General features: G+C 39.8%; 1 protein-coding gene across 10 annotated transcripts in view; it reads left to right on the top strand.

Moving 5' to 3' along the window:
• The window catches only part of LOC112226955 (astrotactin-1), a 247,471-nt gene that overhangs the window by 59,194 nt on the left and 163,301 nt on the right, over positions 1–24,976 (top strand). For 3 of the 10 annotated variants that reach the window (XM_024391654.2, XM_024391651.2, XM_024391653.2), the window contains exons 4-9: positions 1,201–1,359; positions 6,159–6,308; positions 10,328–10,477; positions 11,400–11,567; positions 20,385–20,469; positions 21,911–21,985. In XM_024391654.2, coding sequence (XP_024247422.1) covers positions 1,201–1,359; positions 6,159–6,308; positions 10,328–10,477; positions 11,400–11,567; positions 20,385–20,469; positions 21,911–21,985 — 787 coding nt within the window. The remainder of the gene's footprint in view (positions 1–1,200; positions 1,360–6,158; positions 6,309–10,327; positions 10,478–11,399; positions 11,568–20,384; positions 20,470–21,910; positions 21,986–24,976) is intronic. The other 7 variants (XM_024391655.2, XM_024391657.2, XM_024391659.2 and 4 more) reach the window with 5 other exon arrangements.

The raw sequence follows: 24,976 nt of genomic DNA, 5'->3' as shown, positions 1-24,976 counted from the left end.
TTCTATGGCACAACATACTGTTCATCGCTAACGATCCGGCAGGGAATGGATGTCAGGTCAGAGCTTTTGAAGGGGAGAGGTGATGATCAGGACAGGTGTGCAGATTACTGATGGGATACAGGTGCGGGTGAACATCGATCTCCCAACAAGCTAATTCGCCCGGCAACCAGACAGGGTGCGTTCCAGGACACCGGAAACACACTCCAGGACAGAAACACAGGCAAACACAGACTCAGGAAGCGGGATTCGTGACAGTCTCAGACAGTATAACAAAATCAATGGAGGCCTGAATGCATCCTGAATGAATTTGGGATTTTTTTTAAATTCTCCCTGACTGTCCTTGTTTTTTTGGTGTGATTGTTAGTTCTCAAAGATTATCTTATTTAAAATACACTGAGTATACAAAACATTAGGAACATTCTGGTGAGCAAGGGTTTATTTAATATTCAAGGCAAAATACACTGAGTATACAAAACAATAAGGACATCTGCTCTTTCCATGACATAGACTGACCAGGTGAATCCAGGTGAATGCTATAATCCCTTATTGATGTCACTTGTTAAATCCACTTTAATCAGTTTAGAAAGATTTAACTGCCTTTGAACGTGGTATGGTTGTAGGTGCCAAGCACACCGGTTTGTGTTAAGAACTGCAGCACTGCTGGGTTTTTCATGCTCAACAGTCTCCCGTGTGTATGAAGAATGGTCCACCACCCAAAGGACTTTCAGCCATCTTGACACAAATGTGACAAGCATTGCAGTCAACGTGGGCCAGCGTCCCTGTGGAATGCTTTCGACACCTTGTAGAGTCTATGCCCTGATGAATTGAGGTTGTTTTGAGGGTAAAAGGAGTGGGAGGGTGCAACTCAATATTAGGAAGGTGTTTCTAATGTTTGGTGTACTCCGTGTATACAAGTCCATTATATTTTCTACACACTTTATAACTGTTTTTTTTTATTTAAGAAATATCAGCCCACCAACCAATACAATGTTATCTAGTTGTGACAGGATATGATAGATTATTCCCTGTTTCAAGACCTATACCATTATAAGAACACTAACTTGTTGTTGCCTCTGCCAGTCTGTGTTAAATCTCTTCCGTTTTGTCTGACCTGCTTCTTTTTCACGTTTGTCTTGTTTTATTGGGTTTATTTTCATCTTTCATTTATCTCCCTAATAATGATTGTTCTGTCATCATCAGGGAGTGACAATACAAAGTTGTCCCTAATGAGCAAGTACAAGGACAACATCATCGCCACCAGCCCCATCGGCAGCAATCACCTGCAGCAGAACACTCTCCTCCTCCACAACACGTCCTCCACTGGCCAACGAAAACAACGTCTGTCCAGCAAAACTCGTGGTGAGTCATCCATCTATTTGGTCCATATCCACTCTCATTCTAGACCATTGTCACGTGTACCAGTAAAAGACTATATCTGCTTCCCAATGACACCCGATATTCCGTTTAAAGTGCACTTCTTTTGACATGGGCTCATAGGGCTCTAGTCAAAAGTAGTGCACTATATAGGGAATAGGGTTCCATTTGGGATGCAGACCATGAAAGACAAAAAGACTGGAAAAACAGGGCATGCCATTTTGAAATGAGACACTAGTTCGTTCAGTTGACCCTGATCATAATCCACTTTCCTCCATGACTGACAAGTGTGAATGGTTTATTTTCAGGTTAGAAAAGCAATTCTAGTTGTGTAGGATGTTATTGGGAGGTACAAATGGCAATGTCACGCTAACCAACTAAGCATTCAGTGGAAACTAGTGAACTAAAGAGCTGTTGTGTAGTCATTTTACAGTTATATAGTGTCTACCATTATATAATTTCTGTCTCATTTTGTGAATAGTGAAAAACAAACACGACTCTGGTTTTCAGATACTGTTCCTTTGCATTCTTATCCTCATGTACTTTGTGACTCTCAGTGAGCCGAGGAGAATGTTTCCTTTTCTGACCTTGGTTGAAAACCTGTATAGTGAATATGCACCTGCAATGGCTTTTGTTCCATAATGAGAACTTAAATCAAAGCTCGCTGAGGAAGAAAAAAAGAAACCCAACAAACCCTTTTATCAATAATAGACTGAGAACAGAGAGAGCAGTGTACTTAACACAGCACACTAATGACATTTTCACTTGGTATTCCAGGAAGCTTGTTAGGCAAAACAGAACATAAATAAGCTGATCACTTTCAGGACAGAAAATGCTAAAGATCCAATCTGTTTGGTCTTAATTCAATGGCAAAATAAAAGCATACCATGTCTGCAAAAAAAGCCTCTCTGTCTCTCAAGAGTTGTGAGCAGCTTTTGGTCTTCTGCTCTCTGAGAGGAATCTCTGACAGCCCTACGGCCCACTCTGAAAGAGATTGCTGCCTTCAGAATTAAAGCACATTTTTCTCATTCATTTAGTTCAATTTGTTGATTTGGTACATTAGAGGACAAAGCACAATGAAGGAAAACTGTCAATTCACTATCGGTTTATCTGCTGTTGATGTTTAAAACTGTGAAACAGCGGATCCCCTTGTGACAGCTTTTTTCTCCACAACAAAATCCTCTGTGGTTCTGTACAAAGTGTACACAGGCCAGTATATCTGAATGACTAAGCCCGAGGTTGTGTTTGCTTATGTTTGCTCTTTTGTTTTGTTTGGACTTGCATTTTAATCCGAGTGTTAAAATATGCACATGCACATACACATGTAAGGTCCTTTTGCTATTCTCAGTGGATATTTAACTACGTTTAGGACTGGGGGGAAGCTTTTATGCCTCAAATGTTGATGCCTCCTTCAAATGTGCTGCGTAAAGTGTATGGCAAGCCAAACAACGAGGTTAGAGGTAGGGCAGAGTCTTTGTCACAGCTGTTGTCTGTTTGGTGTTTGTTGTCTGCTTCCAGGAGCCCTTGTCTTTTTATACAGAACCCTTAAGTCTGTTGTTGTTCCTAACGGTGTTAGACTCAAAGCATCGTTAGTCTACCATTTTAATTGTAGCATACAATAGGGATACTGAAATAAAATTGCTCTGCAAAATATTTGAAACAACAAGCCCAAAGATGAAGCTATGTCTGAATTTGGAGTCAGAAGTCACAATAGTTTTTTAATGTTAACGCTTTTTGAGATGTTCAAGATTCTCATCTGTGTCCCAGCAGTACTTCTCATGCAATCACCTGGTCTATTTACATATGTTGGAGTCACTCTAGTGTGCTTCTCTCGACAGTTGTTGTGGTTACAAGCCTTCTGTCAGATATCTTTTGGTAGTACTCCTGTGGGTTCTTGCAGCTCTCCTCATGAGCGATTGTCATTCCAGTATCATTCTCGCTGCTGCCAAAAGTACTCTATATTTATTGAGATCCGGCCACCGAAAGCTCAGAACAAAATAACTTTGTTGTAAGATGTGTTTGCACCTGCAGTGCATGCTGCACCTGCAGTGCATGCTGAGTGCTAAAGCTACATTATGTGTTGAATATTTAAAAGAACCCATCTTTTATTTGTTGCCATAGAGCTTTGGACCTTTGGTTCCTTGCCTAATTGTTGAGGCAAATACAATCTCTTCAAACTGCTGCATGTGATTTGTCGTTAATTAATTGAAGGTGCTTTCATTCTCCTTTGTAACCTAGACAAAAACACATTGTATCCTGTAAGTGTCATTTGGAAATTTCTTTCACCTTCTTTCACAATTATAGTTTTTGTCCTTGATGAAAATAATTATTTAAATGTTGTTTTGTCAGGAATTTCTATAAAGCATAAATGTGTGTTAAATCATTTTTCAATGGTGTTTCTATTGTTTTTGTAGTTTATAGTTGTGTGTTCAAATTGTGTGTTCCCTTTGCATATTGTTATCAAGTCAATGTCGTTCTGCTGAAACAATGCCGTAGTAATGCCATCTTGTACATGAAACACCTTTTTCTTTACAGTACTTTTCAAGACAGTGCTTCCACTTTGTCCGATTTGTATGTTTGCCAGAGACATTTTTATTCACCCTTTCTTTTGGAGAAACCTTTTGTCTATTAATTAAATACAATCCCTTGGTTTGGATTTTTAACGCTATTGTCAATTCGAAATGAAGTAAATGGTGCTAGTATTTCAAGCTTACTTTGTGATAGCTAGAACACTAAAACTTGTAATAGGAGCTATATCACATCCTCTTTAAATGATACATTTCAATGTTCATGTTTCTACCAAAACACAACCATTCCAATGTAGCCTGTATATCCTATTCAAAACAATTAGATATATTTGTTCACAAAGCCAACATCTTTTAATCTAATGGCTTCAATGAGATGACTGTCAACATTTATCAGTTTATTGTCCTCTGCATTGTACCAGAACAGGACCATCGTCCATCTCTGTAACAGATAGTGGATTTAAAGTCAAAATATGGACTGACATAAACTGTATTATCCCCCTACTGAGGATACCCACTCCACAGTCCGGTCTTATCATGGATCTCTCTTCCTCGTGCAACATAATCAAAGTATTTGTCCTGTACTGCACTGGGCAGGGTAAACTGAGTTTGTATCCCAAATGGCACACTATTGACTATACAGGACACTACTTTTTGACTCTGGTCAAAAGTACTGCACTATATAGAGAATACAGTGCCATTTGGGACTTCGCTAGAGTCATGTTGGTTTAATTTGTTGCGACAGAATACGACTGGATATATGCTGTTGTTATTGTGACTTTAATACTTTCCACCCTTCTACCTCATGAATCCATTTATACATGACTTCCCGAGAGAGGGTATAGCTGTATGTCTTGTATAGAATATACTGAAGATAGACATTTTTTATAAAAGCTGAAGTTATAAAAGCTGAAATTTAGCCCACTGTTCCAGTTATTATTTCCATTGGAACCAGAGCATGATCAAAATAAAAATGAAATTGTAACAACAATCTGCTGTTTAACACACTCCAAAACATGCCATTATGTTTTGCATGTACAACATGGCTTACACTGCAACAAGCAGTACAATATATTGTGTAACTCACAGCTCCAATCAGCTCTCTTAATGAAACATTAATTAAAGGTAGTGCTGAGCGATTAGCTGAAATTTCTGATATTTTTCAGTTTTTAAACAACTAATTGACTGACAGATTTTTTTCTGTGAGCTCAATGCGCACATCGCACATTTCTCTAAAGATAAATCAGATCCAGCCTGAACTGTGCGATGTAATAGGGAGGTGTAGTTTACCAACAGGCTGATATTCTACATAGTTTAGCACATAAAACGTGGTAATTAACTACAATGACCATAATCCATTGTGCATCTACTTGTCTGGTCTGTGTTTCTTTTACACCTGCTACTGAGAAGAGACAAATGTGCAATCGTGAGGTGATATAGAGAGCAGCTGTTGGTTTGTGAGGTATCATTACCTGAAAATGTATAGTTGGTATTTAGCTGAACTGACAGCATAGGCAGCAGCTCTATAGAGATGAGATGACTTGGAATGAAATGATAGTCATCAACTAAAACAAATGTAATATACACAACAAATGAAATATTTTATTATCGTGATGTAAATAAATTATGATTAATAAGTGATAAGCAGTAATGGGCAGACACTACCATTATGGGACATTATTTTTTTCTGTGTTGTTACAGCATTCAATACACATAATGCACAATGTATGGAATGTTTAAAAATCGCTAATCGCTCAGCACTAATTAAAGGTCACATTTAGTGGTACAGGAACATGGATATTAGTACAGATGCCTCAAGTTCTCAGTTTCACTATCAACATTTTGACGCAGCAACACATTTTAAACCTTCAGGCAAGGTAAATAATCTAATCTACTCCTTTCATAATTATTTTAGCATTTTCCTCCCACATTTGTTGATGTTTCTTTTCGATTGACACTTAAAGTGTCGACATGCTCCTCAGATCATTGATAAAGTGAGGAAAACGGTCAATATGTCATTCCCATGGGACAGCTATTCGGGGGTTTATAGCTCTCCTCTTCTACTTGCCATTTCACAGTAATGATTACATATGGCAATTAATATGGTGATGTAGAAGAAAAAACCTGAACAACCTTGGTGTATAAATTGCTCAAAATCAAGTGCAGCATGTGTAGATGGACATCCCATGCATTGCCATACAAACAGAACAGTGAAGACAAAATTATTGTGATGAGAGCTTTTTGTTGTGAATTCTGCAGTGGGTTCAACCTTCTTGAACCCAGACGGGGACTCTGGCACGGAGGCCGACAGCGAACCTCAGCTGACCTTTTACACTGACCCCAATCGCAGCAGGCGCCGCAGCCGAGGTATGAGAAATGGTAACGCCAACAGCGCGTGGGGCTCAGGGGGTAAGGAAGGAATATTATACTGTACATACATCATCTTATTTCATACTCGCATGATGACAATGAAAAATACATACATCAGAGTAGATGAATGGACAACAAATGTATGTGCTTACAGTGCTTGAGACACATACTGTACACGTTCACATTAGTGGTGCGCAGGTCAGTTGTTTGTTCACCCACACCCACCCGCAATTGCTAGTAACCCATCCACAACCGCCTGACTATATGTAATAAAGTGAAAATCTGAAGCCCGCACCTGACCCTAACCCCCAAATGTAGAAAATGCGCTATAGAATAATACAGTCAAAGACGGCAGAATCTTTTTTGGACACGGGGTTCAGGATCTTTTTTTTGCCTGCTATTTGTTAGTCAACTTTTCTATAATTAGATACGTGTGCTTTCTCTTCTGCCATTATACACTGAGTGTACAAAACATTTAAGAACACCTTCCTAATATATTGAGTTCCACCCCCTTTTGTCCTCAGAACAGGCACAATTCGTCGGGGCATGGACTTTACAAGGTGTTGAAAGTTCCACAGGGATGGTGATCATAACTTTCACCTGGAGTCGCCTGGACAGTCTATGTCTTGGAAAAAGCAGGTGTCCTTATTGTTTTGTACACTCAGTGTATGTTGCCCTAGAAGACTAAGTGAACCCTTGCTTACCAGAATAATGTCATACATTGATAGAATGAATGCTTCAATCTAGTTGACAAAGTTCTCTGTCATCTTCTTTTGCGGAGAAAAGATGTTTAGGGATGGGAGAAAATGTAATAACTCAAAAACGGGAAAGATTTTCTGTGCAAGTGATATCAGTTTGACCAGGAAATAGAAAGCTGTAAAAACAACCCAACATATTTCTGATAAGATTTCAGTTCGGCTTGAATGCATATTCTATATGGTTAAAATACTATGAGCTTTTATGATGCTGATAAAGATAGCACCTCTACAGATGGCATCTAAATCTAGCATTCGCTTTCTCGCAAGATGCTGAAAGAAAGAAATCATATTTCTCCACTCCTGTTCCCGAGTCAAAATGTTGCCTGCATTTGGTGTATCGTTTAACTGCAAGAATTGCTCAATTCTGCTGGAGTTAATACTAAGGCTAACGGAGAGGTTATAGACCTATAGTCAATGTCCAGATTTCAGTTTCCATTTAACCCTAATGACCATTAGGCTACAGTTCCCTGAATTTGCCATAGGCCTATTTGAAGTCCCCGTCTTGTGACTGTAGAATTTGTAGGCCTATAGCGCCTCACAATTACCACACATAACATAGCCTGCTATCATCCTCTTTTACCACTTCACCTCATCTTTCCCAAACATTACTTTTCTGTCCCTCCCTTCTCTTTATTTTCAACTCTCCTTTCACAGCTTTTCTCATATTGAATTAAATAAACTCATACGTTGTCCTTTTTGCCTCCGTGGATTGATGTTAACATTTTCTGCCTATTCCCAAAAGCATTTGGCGATTGACGTGTAGGCTATTTGGTGAGCGTACAGCTAGGGCCCTAAAGCTTAGGCTTATACACTAATGCCAGATAGCTTCAAATAATTTAAGAAAAACCTAAATGTAGCCTATAGATATAAATTGCACTAGAATGATATATTTATGGATTTCAATGGTATTGTTTTCTCTTTATTCTACCCCCCCGCCACCCAACCACCCAACCGCCCTTCAACCACACAATATTTAATGACCCTAAACCCGTCTGCCCAGCAGATATAACCACGGTGACTGTGGGTTATGAGTCAACCCGCGCATCACTAATAGACATGCATTCAAACATTCTCTCTTTGCTAGTAATCATGGTTGTTGTAAACAATGTGTTGTGTTCTAACCCATGTGAGTATGTGTACGGTTCTGCCATGTGCCTAACTAAAGACAGTAGCGTGTCTAGCGTTGTAATGTTTGAAGTAAAGGAAGCGATTGGCTGGTTGTTGTGTAACTGTAAATACAGCATGGGGGCAACAGTATGTTTGTGAGCATGCTATAAATCCTTGGTGCTGTGATGTACAGTAATGATGTGGGTGAACCAAATGCCCCTAACACTGAGCTGTCAGCCTACAAGCATCTGAACGACCAAACATAGCATCCCTGCCTCAACATCCGCAACAGCACCTCCAACCAATTAAGCTTTTGATATCTGCACAGGTCTCACAAACACAGCAAGTAACTAACACCTTTAATTAGTAAAAAGGTTAAGAATAGAAGGTGCGTTTCCACACATTCCCTCGCACATTACTTGAACAGCGAAACTGATCAAAATAAATGATGATTTGATCAGACTGTACATTGTTTCTTTTTGGTTAGTGTGTTTTTATCTGGATAGCTGAAATGATATTGCCGAAACGCAATATCATCTGTAGCAGTGGTCACCAACCGGTCAAACAAATCAAGGACTTACCGCTGACCAATTAGATAGCTCAGATCGCCGTGTCTGCACAGTTTCTGTGGGCTCGAGCCTTAAGCTACAACCAGCACTGCAGCTGCAATGAATGAGTATAGCAAAGTCTTTCGATAAGCTTGCCTTGTCATTATTAGTGACTTGCGTCTTTTTTAACATCGAGGAATGTTTCACTTTCTCTGGTCATAAGAGTAACAGCATGAATAGGTGCATGAGACAAAAATAATGCAGTGCTATTTGAGTTTTGCCATCAGCTGGTTGACTGTGTCCCCTTTTCTCAGCAAAGGGAGGGTGAGCGGAGGGACGGGAAGCCTCACCACTGCTCTCTCCCTCCTTCCCTCCCTCCTCTCAGACTGACCACCCCCATCAGATGTAGGCCATCAGTCCAGTCAAATAAAGAAAGCAAATTATTATGCTCACCCAGCTGTGCCTCACAAGTAATACAACACATGATCTATTACCAGTGTGATTATATACCTGAAATTGGTCTGAGAAGAACAACTTTGGCAGGGCAACTCAAGCATAGCCAATATGCAGTCATAATGTATTGGACCTATAGCCTACTGTGCAAACCTCATTGCTACGGTACTGTTTTTAATAGGTTCATGTTGCATAGGCTTACGTTTTTTTAAGTCATGTTGTAAAAAAAATCTGAGCAGTAGATCTCGGCTTGCATTTTGACTAAAAAAGTGATCTTGACTCAGAAAAGGTTGGTGACCACCGATCTATAGATTTGAAAAACAAAATGTTCAGAGAGAGTGTCATAATGATGGGATGTGCTTTTCAATCCTTCTTTTTTTAATAAAATATTTGAATGGATCAAGTTTGATCTTTGTGTCATTATGAGATTGTAATATGATGGCTGAATTTGTTTTACAAGTTAGGTCTTGGTATTACTCTGTAGTATTTGGTTTTTAAGGATTGCCTTTAAGATATATCCTGAAGGACAGTAACCGAATAACATTGGATAGGGATAAAGAATCACTTCTAGCAGAGCTGGAGGCTGTTATTGGCCTCCTATATTTGAGGCCAAATTGTTGTGGGTTGGGGTGTGTCTGCATGTGTGTGTTTGTGTTTGTGCATGCTATAGGTAGGAGACTTCCCACTCTTCATTAAAAGGAATGAATGATGAACTCTGGTGGCGCTGCACCCAAGCAGTTGGCAGGAAAGGAAAAGAACACAACCTCTGAAATGCTCTCATTTGGGCTCTTTTCTTTTTCCCCCTTCAGCACATAATGGTGGCTGGTGGCTGGGGGCACCCTTCAAAGGTACACTTTTATCACCCCACCAGCGAGACTTGGCAAGTCAAATCTCCCAAAGCTACCGGTTTGATACAGAGGTCCCTTTCATGGGCAGTAAGCCCAGCCCAGTGATGACTTGTTTGTAAGCGACTCCCTTGGTGGAGGTGCTGGAGGGAATGAAGGGTGCATCCCCACTCCCTATTATGGCACTACATTCCCTTTATAGTGCACTACTTCTGACAAAAGCCCCACGAGCCCTCGTCAAAAATAGTGCACTATAAAGGGAATAGGGAACCGTTGGGTGCATAGCCACAGTGTGGTCACAGCTTCACGTGCTTCCTCTTTGTTGTCTGTGTCCTTCTCTTTGCCAGCAGGTTCCCCACGAAGCCCCATCAATAAGACCACCCTGACTTTGATCAGCGTTGTCAGCTGTGTGATCGGCCTGGTGTACTCCTCACACCTCTCCTGTGGCGTCAACGTCAGGGTCATCCTCCATGTGCCCGAGCACCTCATCGCAGACGGTAAGGGGCAGGCACCTGCCCTCCTGAAAACCACAGGGGTATAACTGTATAACTCCCAGCTAACGCACTCCCAGACAAACGGAAATTAGGAAATGTCACTAGGCTGATTCTACCTCTCTCTCTTCCCATGTGAGACCACAACAGATGTGCCCTCAAAGCATCAAAGCACAATCAGGCCAGGTTGTGGTGACCACCCACTGTATCATCACTCTTTCTGTCTCTACTTTCTTTGTGCTTGGGCTGGCTCGCTAATGAATTTCAGGGTAGCTAGCACCTGCAGAAAATCACTGCAGGCCAACTATTCACTCTTGGTTCATTGGCATTTTTTCCTCCATCATGGGAGCTGGCAGTGCAGATATATTTTGGAGTGTGACTTGCCTTACTCGTCTATCATTCCGGGCTTTAATTTGATTCATACCTGCCACTGCATTCTATGGATACTTCGGGTGGAATTATCATTCCAGAAAACATCCATGGGAAGCAACTTTGAAAAGAGATGAAATATTGTGAATTTTCCTTTTGAATCGCAGGGACTCAGATCGATTTAGAACGTGTCCATTAATGTCTACACAATCGTATCAGACTTAATGTAATATTATGGTTAAGTTGATAACAATCCATGTTTTTGCCTGTGAGAAGCTTATATTTATGCCACAGCTGTGTATAATATGCACCTTCAAAAATATTGAAATTAGTTGCCAGAACATTGTGTCCTATCCATCTATCTGCCTTTTTTTAATCTGGGGAAAACATAATACGCGGAAAATGTATTATTTTTCCGCCTTGTAATAACAGTCTGTACTCTATGGACTGTTGAAGAGAAAGGTTAATCGAACTCCTGATGTACTGAACCTTTAATTGACCAGGTAGGTACTTAAACAGTATGTTTTCTAACAACCAACAACCCTTCCCTTGTCCTCAGGGTCCAGGTTCATTTTGCTGCAGGGCAGTCAACTGGATGCGTCTGACTGGCTGAACCCGGCCCAGGTGTTACTATACTACCAGCAGAATGCCAGCGGGCCTTGGATCAATGAGCTGTGTGGCCGCCGCATTCTGGACCCCTGTGAACACCAGTGTGATCCAGAGACAGGTACTATATTGCATAATCACCAATTCTCACACTCTAACTCCGGGAACCAATTATATTGAATCTGTGTGCATTCACTTAACTTCAACATTGAATTCAATTGAATAAAAAAAAAATTGTGGAAGGGGTAATACAGTAAGATGTGCATTGCATCCACAGAGGATAGCACATAATGCATTAATTCAAACACTTGTTACCAAAGTGGCTCTAAAATGTATATTAATGTACAGAAAACAAGAAAGATGCAAAACAGAATGGAATAATGTATTTCTTGTTGTATCACAGGTGAGTGACAGAGCGGCTAGCTAAATAGAAAGAAAGTAAAAGTTTTTTTGCAGCAAAGCCTTGATACAGTGTACAGTATAGCCATACTGTAAGAACCAGTATCTTGATCCTCAATTGGGTTGAATGTCCATTGATTAGTTTATTGAAATGATTCAGCATCACTTGTCAACTGTTACCGTTTTGATGAGCATGCACCGTTTTATAATTATCCCGAACAATAACCTTCCTCCCACAGCCAGTTGTTGACAATAGAGCTCTGCTTCGCCAGCAAAACAGTTTGTCCCTCCCCACCCACACCAGCTAGTTTGTGTTGACACAGTCATACTTTAATTAAGCTACATCTAAAGGCAGTCGCAGTAAAATGAGCTCTTTTCAAACACAGCTGGGTACGAGAGATGAGATTGAAAAGCGATTCTCTGTCTTTTGAAATAGCTTGCAATTATGTTCAAGAATTGAGTTCACATACTCTTTCAAAATACCTCAAACTGAAGTTATAGATACACAAGATAATAATGATAGACATTGGACAATTATTTGAGCAAGTACAGGTAACTGCCAAAATAAAGGAAACACCAACATAAAGTATCTTAATAGTGCGTTGGGCACCACGAGCCATAACAGCTTCAATGACCCTCATCATAGATTCTACAAGTGTCTGGAACTCCATTGGAGGGATGCGACACCATTCTTCCACAATAAATTCCATCTTTTGGTGTTTTGTTGATGGTGGTGGGAAACCCAGTCAAACCATTCAGTGACCACTCGAGCCCTGTGGTTGGGGGCATAGCCATGGCAGCCATATACAGTACCCTAAACATGATGAGATGTCAATTGCTTAATTACAGTAACTCAGGAAACACACCTGTCTGGAAGCACCTGCTTTCAATAACTCAAATCAAATCAAATTTTATTTGTCACATACAGATGGTTAGCAGATGTTAATGCGAGTGTAGAGAAATGCTTGTGCTTCTAGTTCCGACAATGCAGTAATAACCAACGAGTAATCTAACCTAACAATTTCACAACAACTACCTTATACACACAAGTGTAAAGGGATGAAGAATATGTACATAAAGATATATGAATGAGTGATGGTACAGAACGGCATAGGCAAGATGCAGTAGTATCAAGTACAGTATATACATATGAGATGAGTAATGTAGGGTATGTAAACATTATATTAAGTGGCATTGTTTAAAGTGGCTAGTGATACATTTATTACATACATTTTTCCATTATTAAAGTATACTTTGTATCTCTCCTTTACTCAAGTGTTTCCATTATTTTGGCAGTAACCTGTATGATACTACACCTACAAGTGGAGACCATAATTGTTAAACTACCTTTAAATTTCCCTGTCCAACATACAGTATTAACTGTAACATGGATCAATATAGACATTTAGACAATATAGATATATGTATATATATACAGTTCGGAAAGTATTCAAACCCCTTGACTTTTTCCACATTTTGTAATGTTACAGTCTTATTCTAAAATGAATTAAATGAAATGGTTTCCTCATCAATCTACAAACAATAACCAATAATGACAATGTTAGCACATTAAAAAACAGAAATACCTTATTTACATAAGTATTCAGGCCCTTTGTTATGAGACTCGAAATTGAACTCAGGTGCATCCTGTTTCCATTGATCATCCTTGAGATGTTTCTGCAACTTGATTGGATTCCACCTGTGGTAAATTCAAATGATTGGACATGATTTGGAAAGGCACACACCTGTATATATAAGGTCCCAAAGGTGACAGTGAATTTCAGAGCAAAAACAAACCATGAGAAGAAATTGTCCGTAGAACTGCAAGACTGGATTGAGACGAGGCACAGATCTGGGGAAGGGTACCAACATTATCTGTAGCATTGAAGGTTCCCAAGAACACAGTTCTCCTCCTAGAGCTGGCCACCCGGGCCAAACTGAGCAATCGGGGGAGTAGGGCTTTGGTTAGGTAGGTGACAAAGAACCCGATGGTCACTCTGACAGAGCTCTAGAGTTCCTCTGCGGAAATAAGAAAACCTTCCAAAAGGACAACCATCTCTGCAGCACTCTACCAATCAGGCCTTTATGGTAGAGTGGCCAGACGAAAGCCACTCCTCAGTAAAAGGCACATGACAGCAGCTTGGAGTTTGCCAAGAGGCACCTAAAGACTCTCAGACCATGAGAAACAAGATTCTTTGGTCTGATGAAACCAAGATTTACCTCTTTGGCCTGAATGCCAAGTGTCACGTCTGTAGGGAATCTGGCAGCGTCCCTACGGTGACGGAGCAAAATGCAGAGAGATCCTTGATGAAAACCTGCTCCAGAGCGCTCAGGACCTCAGACTGGGTGAAGGTTCACCTTCCAACAGGACAACGAATCTAAGCACACAGACAAGACAATGCAGGAGTTACTTCGGGACCAGTCTCTGAATGTCCTTGAGTTGCCCAGCCAGAGCCCGGACTTGAACCCAATCGAACATCTCTGAAAAGACCTGAAAATAGCTGTGCAGCAATGCTCCCCATCCAACCTGATAGAGCTTGAGAGATTCTGCAGAGATGAATGGGAGAAGCTCCCCAAATACAGGTTTACCAAGCTTAGTGTCATAACCAATATGACTCAAGGCTGTAATTGCTGCCAAAGGTGCTTCAACAAAGTCCTGAGTAAAGGGTCTTAATACTTATGTAAATGTCATATTTCAGTTTTTTATTTTGAATAAACTAGCAAACATTTCAAAACCTTCTTTTGCTTTGTCATTATGGGGTATTGTGTGTAGATTGATGAGGGAAAAAAACGATTAATCAATTTTAGAATAAGACTGTAACCTAACAAAATGTGGAAAAGCCAATGGGTCTGAATACTTTCCGAAGGCACTGTATATACATACAGTTGAAGTCGGAAGTTTACATACACATAGGTTGGAGTCATTAAAACTAGTTCTTCAACCACTCCACACATTTCTTGCTAACAAACAATAGTTTTGGCAAGTCGGTTAGGACATCTACTTTGTGCATGACACAAGTCATTTTTCCAACAATTGTTTACAGACAGATTATTTCACTTACAATTCACAGTATCACAATTCCAGTGGGTCAGAAGTTAACATACACTAAATTGACTGTGCCTTTAAACAGCTTGGAAAATTCCAGAAAATTATGTCATGGCTTTAGAAGCTTTTGATTGGCTAATTGGTTAATTTGGGTCAATTGGAGGTGTACCTGTGGATGTATTTCAAGGCCTAACTTCAAACCTAGTGCCTCTTTGCTTGACATCATGGGAAAATCAAAAGAAATCAGCCAAGACCTAAGAAAAAATCTGGATCATAATTGGGAGCAATTTCCAAACGCCTGAAGGTACCACGTTAATCTGTACAAACAATAGTACGTAAGTATAAACACCATGGGACCACGCAGCCGTCATACCGCTTGGGAAGGAGACGCGTTCTGTCTCCTAGAGATGAACGTACTTTGTGGGGAAAGTGCAAATCAATCCCAGAACAACAGCAAAGGACCCTGTGAAGACGCTGAAGGAAACAGGTACAAAAGTATCTATATCCACAGTAAAATGAGTCCTAGCACGACATAACCTGAAAGGCCGCTCAGCAAGGAAGAAGCCACTGCTCCAAAACCGTCATAAAAAAGCCAAACTACGGTTTGCAACTGCACTAAGATCATACTTTTTGGAGAAATGTCCTCTAGTCTGATGAAACAAAAATATAACTGGTTGGCCATAATGACCATCGTTATGTTTGGAATAAAAAGGGGGATGCTTGCAAGCCGAAGAACACCATCCCAACCGTGAGACGCGAGGGGTGGCAGCATCAAGTTGTGGGGCTGCTTTGCTACAGGAGGGTGTGGTGCACTTCACAAAATAGATGGCATCATGAGGATGGAAAATTAGGTGGATATATTGAAGCAACATCTCAAGACATCAGTCAGGAAGTTACAGTATAGCTTGGTCGCAAATGGGTCTTCCAAATGGACAATGACCCCAAGCATACTTCCAAAGTTGTGGCAAAATGGCTTAAGGACAACAAAGTCAAGGTATTGGAGTGGCCATCACAAAGCCCTGACCTCAGTCCTATAGAAAATGTGTGGGCAGAACTGAAAAAGTGTGTGTGAGGAGGCCTACAAACCTGACTCAGTTACACCAGCTCTGTCAGGAGGAATAGGCCAAAATTCACCCAACTTATTGTGGGAAGCTTGTGGAAGGCTACCCGGAACGTTTGACCCAATTTAAACAATTTAAAGGCAATGCTACCAAATACTAATTGAGTGTATGTAAACTAAATCATTCTCTCTGCTATTATTATGACATTTCACATTTTTAAAATAAAGTGGTGATCCTAACTGACCCAAGACAGGGATTTTTTACTAGGATTAAATGTCAAGAATTGTGAAAAACTAAGTTTAAGTTGTAATTGGCTAAGGTGTATGTAAACTTCCGACCTCAACTGTATATTCTTTAATTTATATTCATTAATACTGCCAGGTGTTGTTGATGTTTTTCTGCTAGATATTTCATTATACTGGGTTGGTTATCACCAATGAAACCTGCTATGTAGTAATGCTATAAAGGCCGTCATTGTAAATACTAATTTGTTCTTAACTGACTTGCCTAGTTATTTAAAGGTTAAATAAAAAAAGTATATACATCTATATATATTTTTACATTAAAACAGACTGAGGGGAATGAGGGGAAACTGATATCAACATAAAGTACAGCCTCTCATATTTACAAACAAAATAAAGTTGTAATTTATATTTTTCTTTAAATGTTTTGTTATTCACCATTGTTGTATACACAAAAAAATGATCTTTTTTTGGCATTCTGTGTATCAATACACAGAATAGTGGCAGATTGTCATTGAATCCCTCAAATGATCAGTATAGTATAGAAAGTGTGTACCATGCTACTGATCACTATTGAATGCATATCCCATGTTAATGACTTTTGGGAAAAGGAGTTCTCTCCATGTTTGCATCCATAATTCAAGACGGACTGGTGTCTCTGGTGTACTGTATGAATTGCCAGACCTAAATGAATCAAAAGTTGGACCACTGGGACACACACTGCCTGGATTCCTTGAAATTGAATATGTAATTTCAGCCCCTCTCATTAAAATTAAATATAGAATAAGTGGCCTGATGCAATGCCTCAATAATTGCATTGTATTTTTCATATGATGCATTCTTAATGTAACCCCCAGTACTGCATCCCCCTCTTGCAGGGTTTTCGATACTAGCTAGCTACAAGACGGGCTCAATCCAATCCTTCTCAGGGAGAAGATACTGATGAAAACAGGGATGGGTTTTGACAATAACTGTGGTTCTACAAACATTAAAAAAGTTTGTGAATTTTAAACATACCTTTGTGTGAGGGGAGTGCTGAAGGTGCTGTAGGCTGTTGTTTATGGCTTGTCTACTGCCAAATTCTGCTTCTCCTAGAAAGATATGGGACATTTATTACATATTAACAGACTTGTGTTATATCTGGTTTACACATGTTCCCCAGACCTGAACATTTTAATTTGATAAAATTTGATGGGATAATGGATAAACTTCATTGATACACCACATTACCAAAAGTATGTGAGTGTTGTAACCGAGGCTTACCACTTCGCGGCTGAGCCGTTGTTGCTCCTAGACGTTTCCACTTCATAATAACAGAACTTGCAGTTGACCGGGGCAGCTCCAGCAGGGCAGGAATATACTGAACTCTTCAGTAAGGCCTTTCTACTGCAAATGTATGTCTATGGCGATTGCATGGCTGTGTGCTCGCTTTTATACACCTGTCAGCAATGGGTGTGGCTGAAATAGCCGAATCCACTAATTGGAAGGGCTGTCCAGATACATTTGTATATATAGTGTAAGTTATTTAGTACATGTAGCGTAATTTTCTTTACTCGTGAAAGGTGGCACTGAAAAATCACAGGAGCGTTTTAAATATTAATGTATTGGGACAATTTACAAAATCTAACCTCTCTAACCTGGCAGCCTATCAGAAGATTAGAAGCGTGGCTTTCAGATGCTTATTTTGGTACACCCTTGAGAGTAAATGTCATGCCTGTTCATGTGTTCTGTTGTATTGCCAGGTTAAGGTTAAGCTTGCACATGATTTATTGAAATGATTGATTAGATTTTTTTGCTTTTTGTTTTACCTGAATGAACATTAAATCTGTAACAACTTAAGAATAACCTAATAAAATAACCTTTTACCTACAATGAGTGTACAAAATATTAAGGACACCTGCTCTTTCCATGACATAGGCTAACCTGGTGAATCCAGGTGAAACTATGATCCCTTATTGATGGCACTTGTTAAATTCACTTCAATCAGTGTAGATGAAGGGGAGGAGACATGTTAAAGGATTCTTAAGCCTTGAGACAATTGATACATGGATTGTGTATGTGTGCCATTCAGAGAGTGAATGGGCAAGACAAAAGATTTAAGTGCCCTTGAACGGGATGGTAATAGGTGCCAGGTGCTCCGGTTTGTGTCAAGAACTGCAATGCTGCTGGGATTTTTACGCTCAACAGTTTCCTGTGTGTATCAAGAATGCTCCACCACCCGAAGGCCATCCAGCCAACTTGACACAACTGTGGGAAGCTTTGGAGTCAACATGGGCCAGCATCCCTGTGGAACGCTTTAGACACCATGTCCGTGACCCGACGAAATGAGGCTGTTTTGAGGGCAAAAGGGGGATTGCAACTCAATGTTATGGAAGGTTTTCTGTTTTGTACAGTCAGTGTATGTGCATGTGATACTAAAGAGCTAAGTCGCATTCTATTGTCCAGTCACCATTTCGTCACCAATGCTTGGCTGCATTGCTATGCCACTTCTGACACCAGTTTAATGGAATGATGACCATTGAACAATGAAATGCTATTTGTCTCTTTAGAATCACATGCACTTATGTAATCCTTTATCAAGGCCTCAAAACCAGCTTAATCTTTAATGTCAATGCAACAGAACAATAGAACTGATGAACAGGCATGATATTTATTCTCACAGGTGGCCAAAAACAACTATCTGAAATCCATGCCTCCAATCTTCTGATAGGCTGCCGCCGCTACAATATTATAAATGTTACTCTTACACAGAGCAGCAAGCTAGCTAAAAGCTAGGCTAGTTTGAAGATTATGTAGCTAGCGAGCGACCTAAGCCAACACCTAATAATTATCATCATAATATTACAATCATTATCATCACAATAAACTTTTCAGAATCAAAACGGCGGCTACAGTCATATAATATAATTGGCTTGACAGCAGCCAATGTTGTATTATTCAACATTGATATTGAAATAGTACTCATATAGGAATGGGTAATTGTTTACAGGTTTCTAGCTATCCCATAAAGCCATTGCAGAAAACCACATATTTTCATCTTGCTTTGAGTCTGGTAGCGCAACAAATCCAACAGCGAAATAAATGAATATTGCTCCGCACGCACCAGCAAAAAGGTTCCTCCAGGAACTATTTGTTACATTGGAACATTAAAGGTACCTCATAGAACCCCTCAGCTAATCAAATGTGCAAATATGAACCTATTGACTGCAATGGTTCCTCGAGGAACTCAAGGGTTCCTTGAGGATCTGCAGGGCTCCTCGAGTCATCTCTAATTCTAAGAGTGTATTTGGTTGAATTTTAAAGCTAACTCTGGTGAAAGTTCGAATTGGTATAACTCATCCTTTCACTTAATCCATATTTGTATACATGCACCAGCTGTCAAGGGAGTAAATTACCACTCAATCTGACGGAAGAGCTCAAAAAAAGAATCCCATTTGGAATTCATACTCTGAATACTTGATGCATAGACTTGTTTAAACCCCTAAAACAACTGCTGGTTTACATGCTAGGCTTACCCTGAGTTATTCAATATATCATAAGTTATTAAATATATAAGTTATTAATCAAGTTGTGTACATTAAATGCTCAGATACACTGATTACCCTCAGTCTGGCAACCCTTCACCATCCCCTGTACAACTCACTCGGGCATGTCTGTCATCAGTAGAATAGCTAGTCCCTGCTCTCAAGATGCATCCCCATCAATCTGGCTGAATCAGGTTAGGGCGACATCCCTCCTCCTGTGTGCTGACAGAAGGCATCAGAAGAAAATAGCAGCTCCCCTGTTTCTGATGGCTGTAATAAGCAGCACCGATCACGAGGCTGCTGGAGAGGAACTAGCCTGGCTGGCCATGCTGCACAGTTCTTGGGCTGCGTCCGCAATGTCACCCTAATTTCTTTTATAGTGCAAGAAAAGTAGTGCACTATTAAGGTTGCCATTTTGGAACATAGCCTTGGTCGGTTCATTCTGCTGGTAAGTAGAAAGTAATCACAGGCCTATTAGGGAGACAGGTAAATGGATATCTCTGCAACAGACTGTGTCAGATCCTGTAGCTCTGTGGCAGTATGCTTACAGGGTTTATGGGATAGTTGAAACACAATACTCACCTCATGCCAGGAGGAGCTCAGTGTGTCATTACATCACTTTTTTTTTTTTAACAATACCATTGTTTTATTATACTCCCATTGCAGGTGACTGTCTCTGCTTAGATGGTTACATGAAGGACCCGGTCCACAAGCATCTCTGTATTCGTAACGAGTGGGGTCCAAATCAAGGGTAAGTGACAATATGGCCTCTAATGGTCTGCTATATAATATATTAACATGCCGAATCCTAGTTAAACATCTTTGTGTCAAACAGCAGAACTGTGAAAACTATAGCTGGGCCTAACATGAGATGTGGAGTACTAGCAGATGGAAGTTTTAAATCCTTCCCAGAATTCCAGAACTTTTATTACCCATACACAGCACTTGAAAATAATCTGCCTGCTGCTACAGGGCCATTGCAGTTCTGATATGTTAATGTTTTTTTTCACTATACATCTGAATTTTGTTACATTTCTCTTCCCCCCTATCTCCCTCCCTCCCCAAGTGATTTCTCTCTCACGTGCAGTCAATCTTTGACAGGGAAAACGTACAGCGGTAACTTGAATGTTTAATGACTGGCCTCTCTCGTGTGAGGCCGTTATCAGGTTTTAGCTGGCCCTTTGCCTATTGTAACAGCTTACTCAGAGGCAGCATCTCCTTGTCACATTTTCTCTCACACTGTAGCAGATTCAAGTCCCCAAGCTGCCTGTGTCTATTAATCTCCATCATTCTTCCCCTCTCCACTCCCAGCTTGGGTAAATAGACACGAGCCTTAGTCACATTCCATCTCAGGCCACGGAGGAACACATTTTTCTATCAGTGTGTTTACCCGCAGCATCTGTCATAGTGCTACTTTTGATCTGACGAATTTTGGGGGATTGGTTGAAATGTTGTCAGGAGATGCAGTGCTGAAAAGATTCCCGAACTTGTTTACTATTTGAGCAGGATAGATAAATAAATATTTTAGGGAAAACTGAAGACAAACAAATCAAATCAAATAAATTTTTATTGGTCACATACACAAGGTTATTGTGAGTGTAGCGAAATACTTGTGCTTCCAGTTTCCCGACAATGCAACAATACCTAACAAGTCATCTAACAATTCCACAACAACTACCTAATACACACAAATCAAAGTCAAGGAATGGAATAAGAATATATACATATAAATATATGGATGAGCAATGACCGAGCGGCATAGTCAAGATAGATGGTATAGATGGTATAAATAGATATGTAAACATTATTAAAGTGGCATTATTAAAGTGACTTGTGATCCATGTATTAAAGTGGCCAATGATTTCAAGTCTGTATGTAGGCAGCAGCCTCTGTGTAAGTGATGGCTGTTTAACAGTCTGATGGCCTTGAGATAGAAGCTGTTTTTCAGTCTCTCGGTCCCAGCTTTGATGCACCTGTACTGACCTCGCCTTCTGGATGGTAGCGGTGTGAACAGGCAGTGGATTGGGTTGTGTTTTGTGTATTGCAGTGTAACGTGTACATTGTTACACTGTACTTAAAGTAGTAAAATAAGTTTCTTTCTTCAATCAGTCATTTCATTCTTGTCTCGTAAACCACGTTACTGGTTTTGACTGAATATAAGTCTAACTCTCTCCTCTCTTATTTGTCACCAGACCCTGGCCTTACACTATTTTCCAGCGTGGTTTTGATCTGGTGATGGGAGAACAACCATCTGATCGCATTTTCAGGTAAGAACTCACTGTACACATGTATTAACCAGAACACATTTCTATGGGTAACACTTTTTGAAAACAGCATGAAATTCTGTTTCAAATGGGGTTTTTTCTGAGATTTTATATGATATTGACCCATTGGAATGTTTTCTTTACAATAGGAAAACTTTTTATCATAATAGCATGACAGATTGTCACATTTAAAGATGGCATAGAATGGAGTGAGAGCTATAGATTTTATTAAACTTGTAACAAAATACTGTGTTCCTATTCTCTCCAAACAACTTTTCAGGACAGACTTTCAATGTTTTGAAAACTACTCAACACTAAAAAGCTCCAATCTGGAAGCTGAGTTCATAGTTGAAGCTGAGTCATGTTGTTGAGTTGTTTTAATGGAATGAAGAAAAGCTAGCATCATTGAGTTGTATCACTCTTTACAGAATGAAAATCACAACAAATCAGCATTTCACTTTTTACCATTTGAGATCTACTGGGGGTATGTTTACCAAGAGAATCATCTTTCATCGAGGGATTTCATTTATTTCCAAACATTCCCTGAACTGAAATACAATTAATTCTGTTTTATGCGTAAGGCATAAAATTGATTTTAAGAGTTTAGCTACATGCACATACAGCGCTGAAATAAGAGTTTCAGTTTAGTTCTCTAGTTCTAATTTGACTGACATTGCTTTGGTGTACATACATTTGAGCCTTGCATTAAAAATGTGTCATCCATTTGAAATAAAAACTTTCTGTTCTTGTACTGATGTTGTATGACCAGTGAAATGATTGAGAACGTGATTTTGTAGAACACATGCAACCTCACGTTACCACAGAATAAAGTTATATCGCACAATGTTCTTGGTCAACAGAAAGGGAGCATTTGCGTTCTATGATATTCACCATCACAGTTGTTTTCAAATGGATACTGAGAAAGCCTGGGTAGGTATATGGAGGCATAAGGTATATGCCTCCTGTTTTGTATAAGACATGTTTCTTCAAAAGCCAATGAAAGAACAACAATACTGATTATGCTGCTTACCACTGCTCTCAACAAAGAACATAGTGTGAGTCCCAAATGGCGACATATTCACTATAGGACACTGCTTGTGACCAGGGTCCACAGGGAATAGGGTGCCATTTGGGACATAGATTATATTTTCACATGGATGATTTGGTCACTCTCATGTTTTTTAAGCACTGTCTTTGTTAGTCATTGAGTGCAGCCATCATACAAACATCTCTATGAGGCTCTTTGATCCATTTGTTTCCTCTTTGGAATGTTAGTCTGCAGGGGGCCAATATTCTGTCCAGCGTCAGGTTTAAAGTAACTTTGTGCTCAAGCGTTTCACACCAACATCCATCCAAATTAAAATGTCCCAGGCTCCTCTTTGAACCCCTCTCAGACAGTTATATTCAAACCGTGCACACGTAATGAACGTTTTTTGTGGCTGCCCATTTGCCAAGTCACCCATCCGTGTATTACAATTCAACAAAACAGTATTGCACTCATAAGTAGAATACAAAATTACAATGTTTTGTTGTTTGCTGAGCTTGGGGATAACATGAATCAGGAGCAGCATGTTAATAAAAAATCAGCTCCCGTACGTATCAGTTCGTCAACAATATCTGATAACATGGTGATCCATAATCGTGTGTCTCTTAGACAAAGAAGAGTCTAGCATCTAGAAAACAAACTTGTTAGAGTTCAATTAGTTGACGTCATTTGCACGCTGTCCCAGTGCTAGGGCACGGCTTGGACAGAAACCAGATGAAGTACTGGAAGAAAATATGTCTTGCTATCACTTAGAACACCTGCCCTGAATGGGTGGAGGGGGTTCACCCTCAAAGGCTGCTTTCTCTTGTTATTCCTTCCTGTGCACACCAACTCCAGTGACGAGTGTTCCATTGCTACTGTTCCATAAGCTTCTGTTGCTGAAGGGATTTCTTGTTGATAGCCTTCAGTTTCAGATTGGCATCATCCTATACCACAATGTATATAAATATCTCCTGGAAAACCATACAACCCACCTCTGGATAAGGAGAGAGATGTATGGGGCTGGTAGCAATGACTTCTAGGGCAATAATAGGAGAAAAATACAGTTTTTGTAGACTTGCCTAGCTGCCCATTATCACTTGGAAGAATCCAGTGCATGATATTAAATGGTAGGACTGAGGGAGTTTGATTCGTATAACACTCCAGTTGGAAAAAGGGGAGGTAATTGGAGTGAGATAATGAATGCTCTCTTTTACAGCACTTTAATCATTCCCTTCCTAAAGTGACTAGTAGTCTATGCAGTGCTTGTGATCGGGTGCCCTTTTCTTATGCTAAGTTAGCATTTTATTAGATGTAAATTGAACAATGTGAGATGCAAAAAACGTTAAGTCTGCAAAAATGGTCGTTAACCATTTTAATCAACAAGTCCTTTTTTTGTGCTAGAATGATGCATAATATATAAGAAATTATACTACTACATTTGGTGTCAAATAGAAGAACGCCTTGTTTGAGAAATACTTTTTGCTGAATTTGCTGGTGTCTATCGACTCATGAACAGTTTCACTTTGAGATTAATTTTGAAGCCTTTCTAAAGTAAGTTCAAGGGTTTATCAATAATCCTTTGGGAATGCTTGGACTTCAGACTTCAATTGCTCTCCAGAACTTAATTGTTTTATTGTATCTGGTCTGGTCTTCTGTGTTGTGAGACTTTTAATTGACTCATGCCTAGCTCTTATTAGACTTGATTTAGATTTGTATTATTTTTTTATTTTTTTTATTTCACCTTTATTTAACCAGGTAGGCCAGTTGAGAACAAGTTCTCATTTGCAACTGCGACCTGGCCAAGATAAAGCATAGCAGTGTGAGCAGACAACACAGAGTTACACATGGAATAAACAATTAACAAGTCAATAACACAGTAGAAAACAAAGGGGGGAGTCTATATACAATGTGTGCAAAAGGCATGAGGAGGTAGGCGAATAATTACAATTTTGCAGATTAACACTGGA

Source organism: Oncorhynchus tshawytscha, linkage group LG28 (genome assembly GCF_018296145.1).
Source record: "Oncorhynchus tshawytscha isolate Ot180627B linkage group LG28, Otsh_v2.0, whole genome shotgun sequence".
In the NCBI taxonomy this organism is placed as follows: Eukaryota; Metazoa; Chordata; class Actinopteri; order Salmoniformes; family Salmonidae; genus Oncorhynchus; species Oncorhynchus tshawytscha.
Note: the sequence above shows the minus strand (reverse complement) of the source record. Positions and strands in the feature narration are given on the sequence as shown.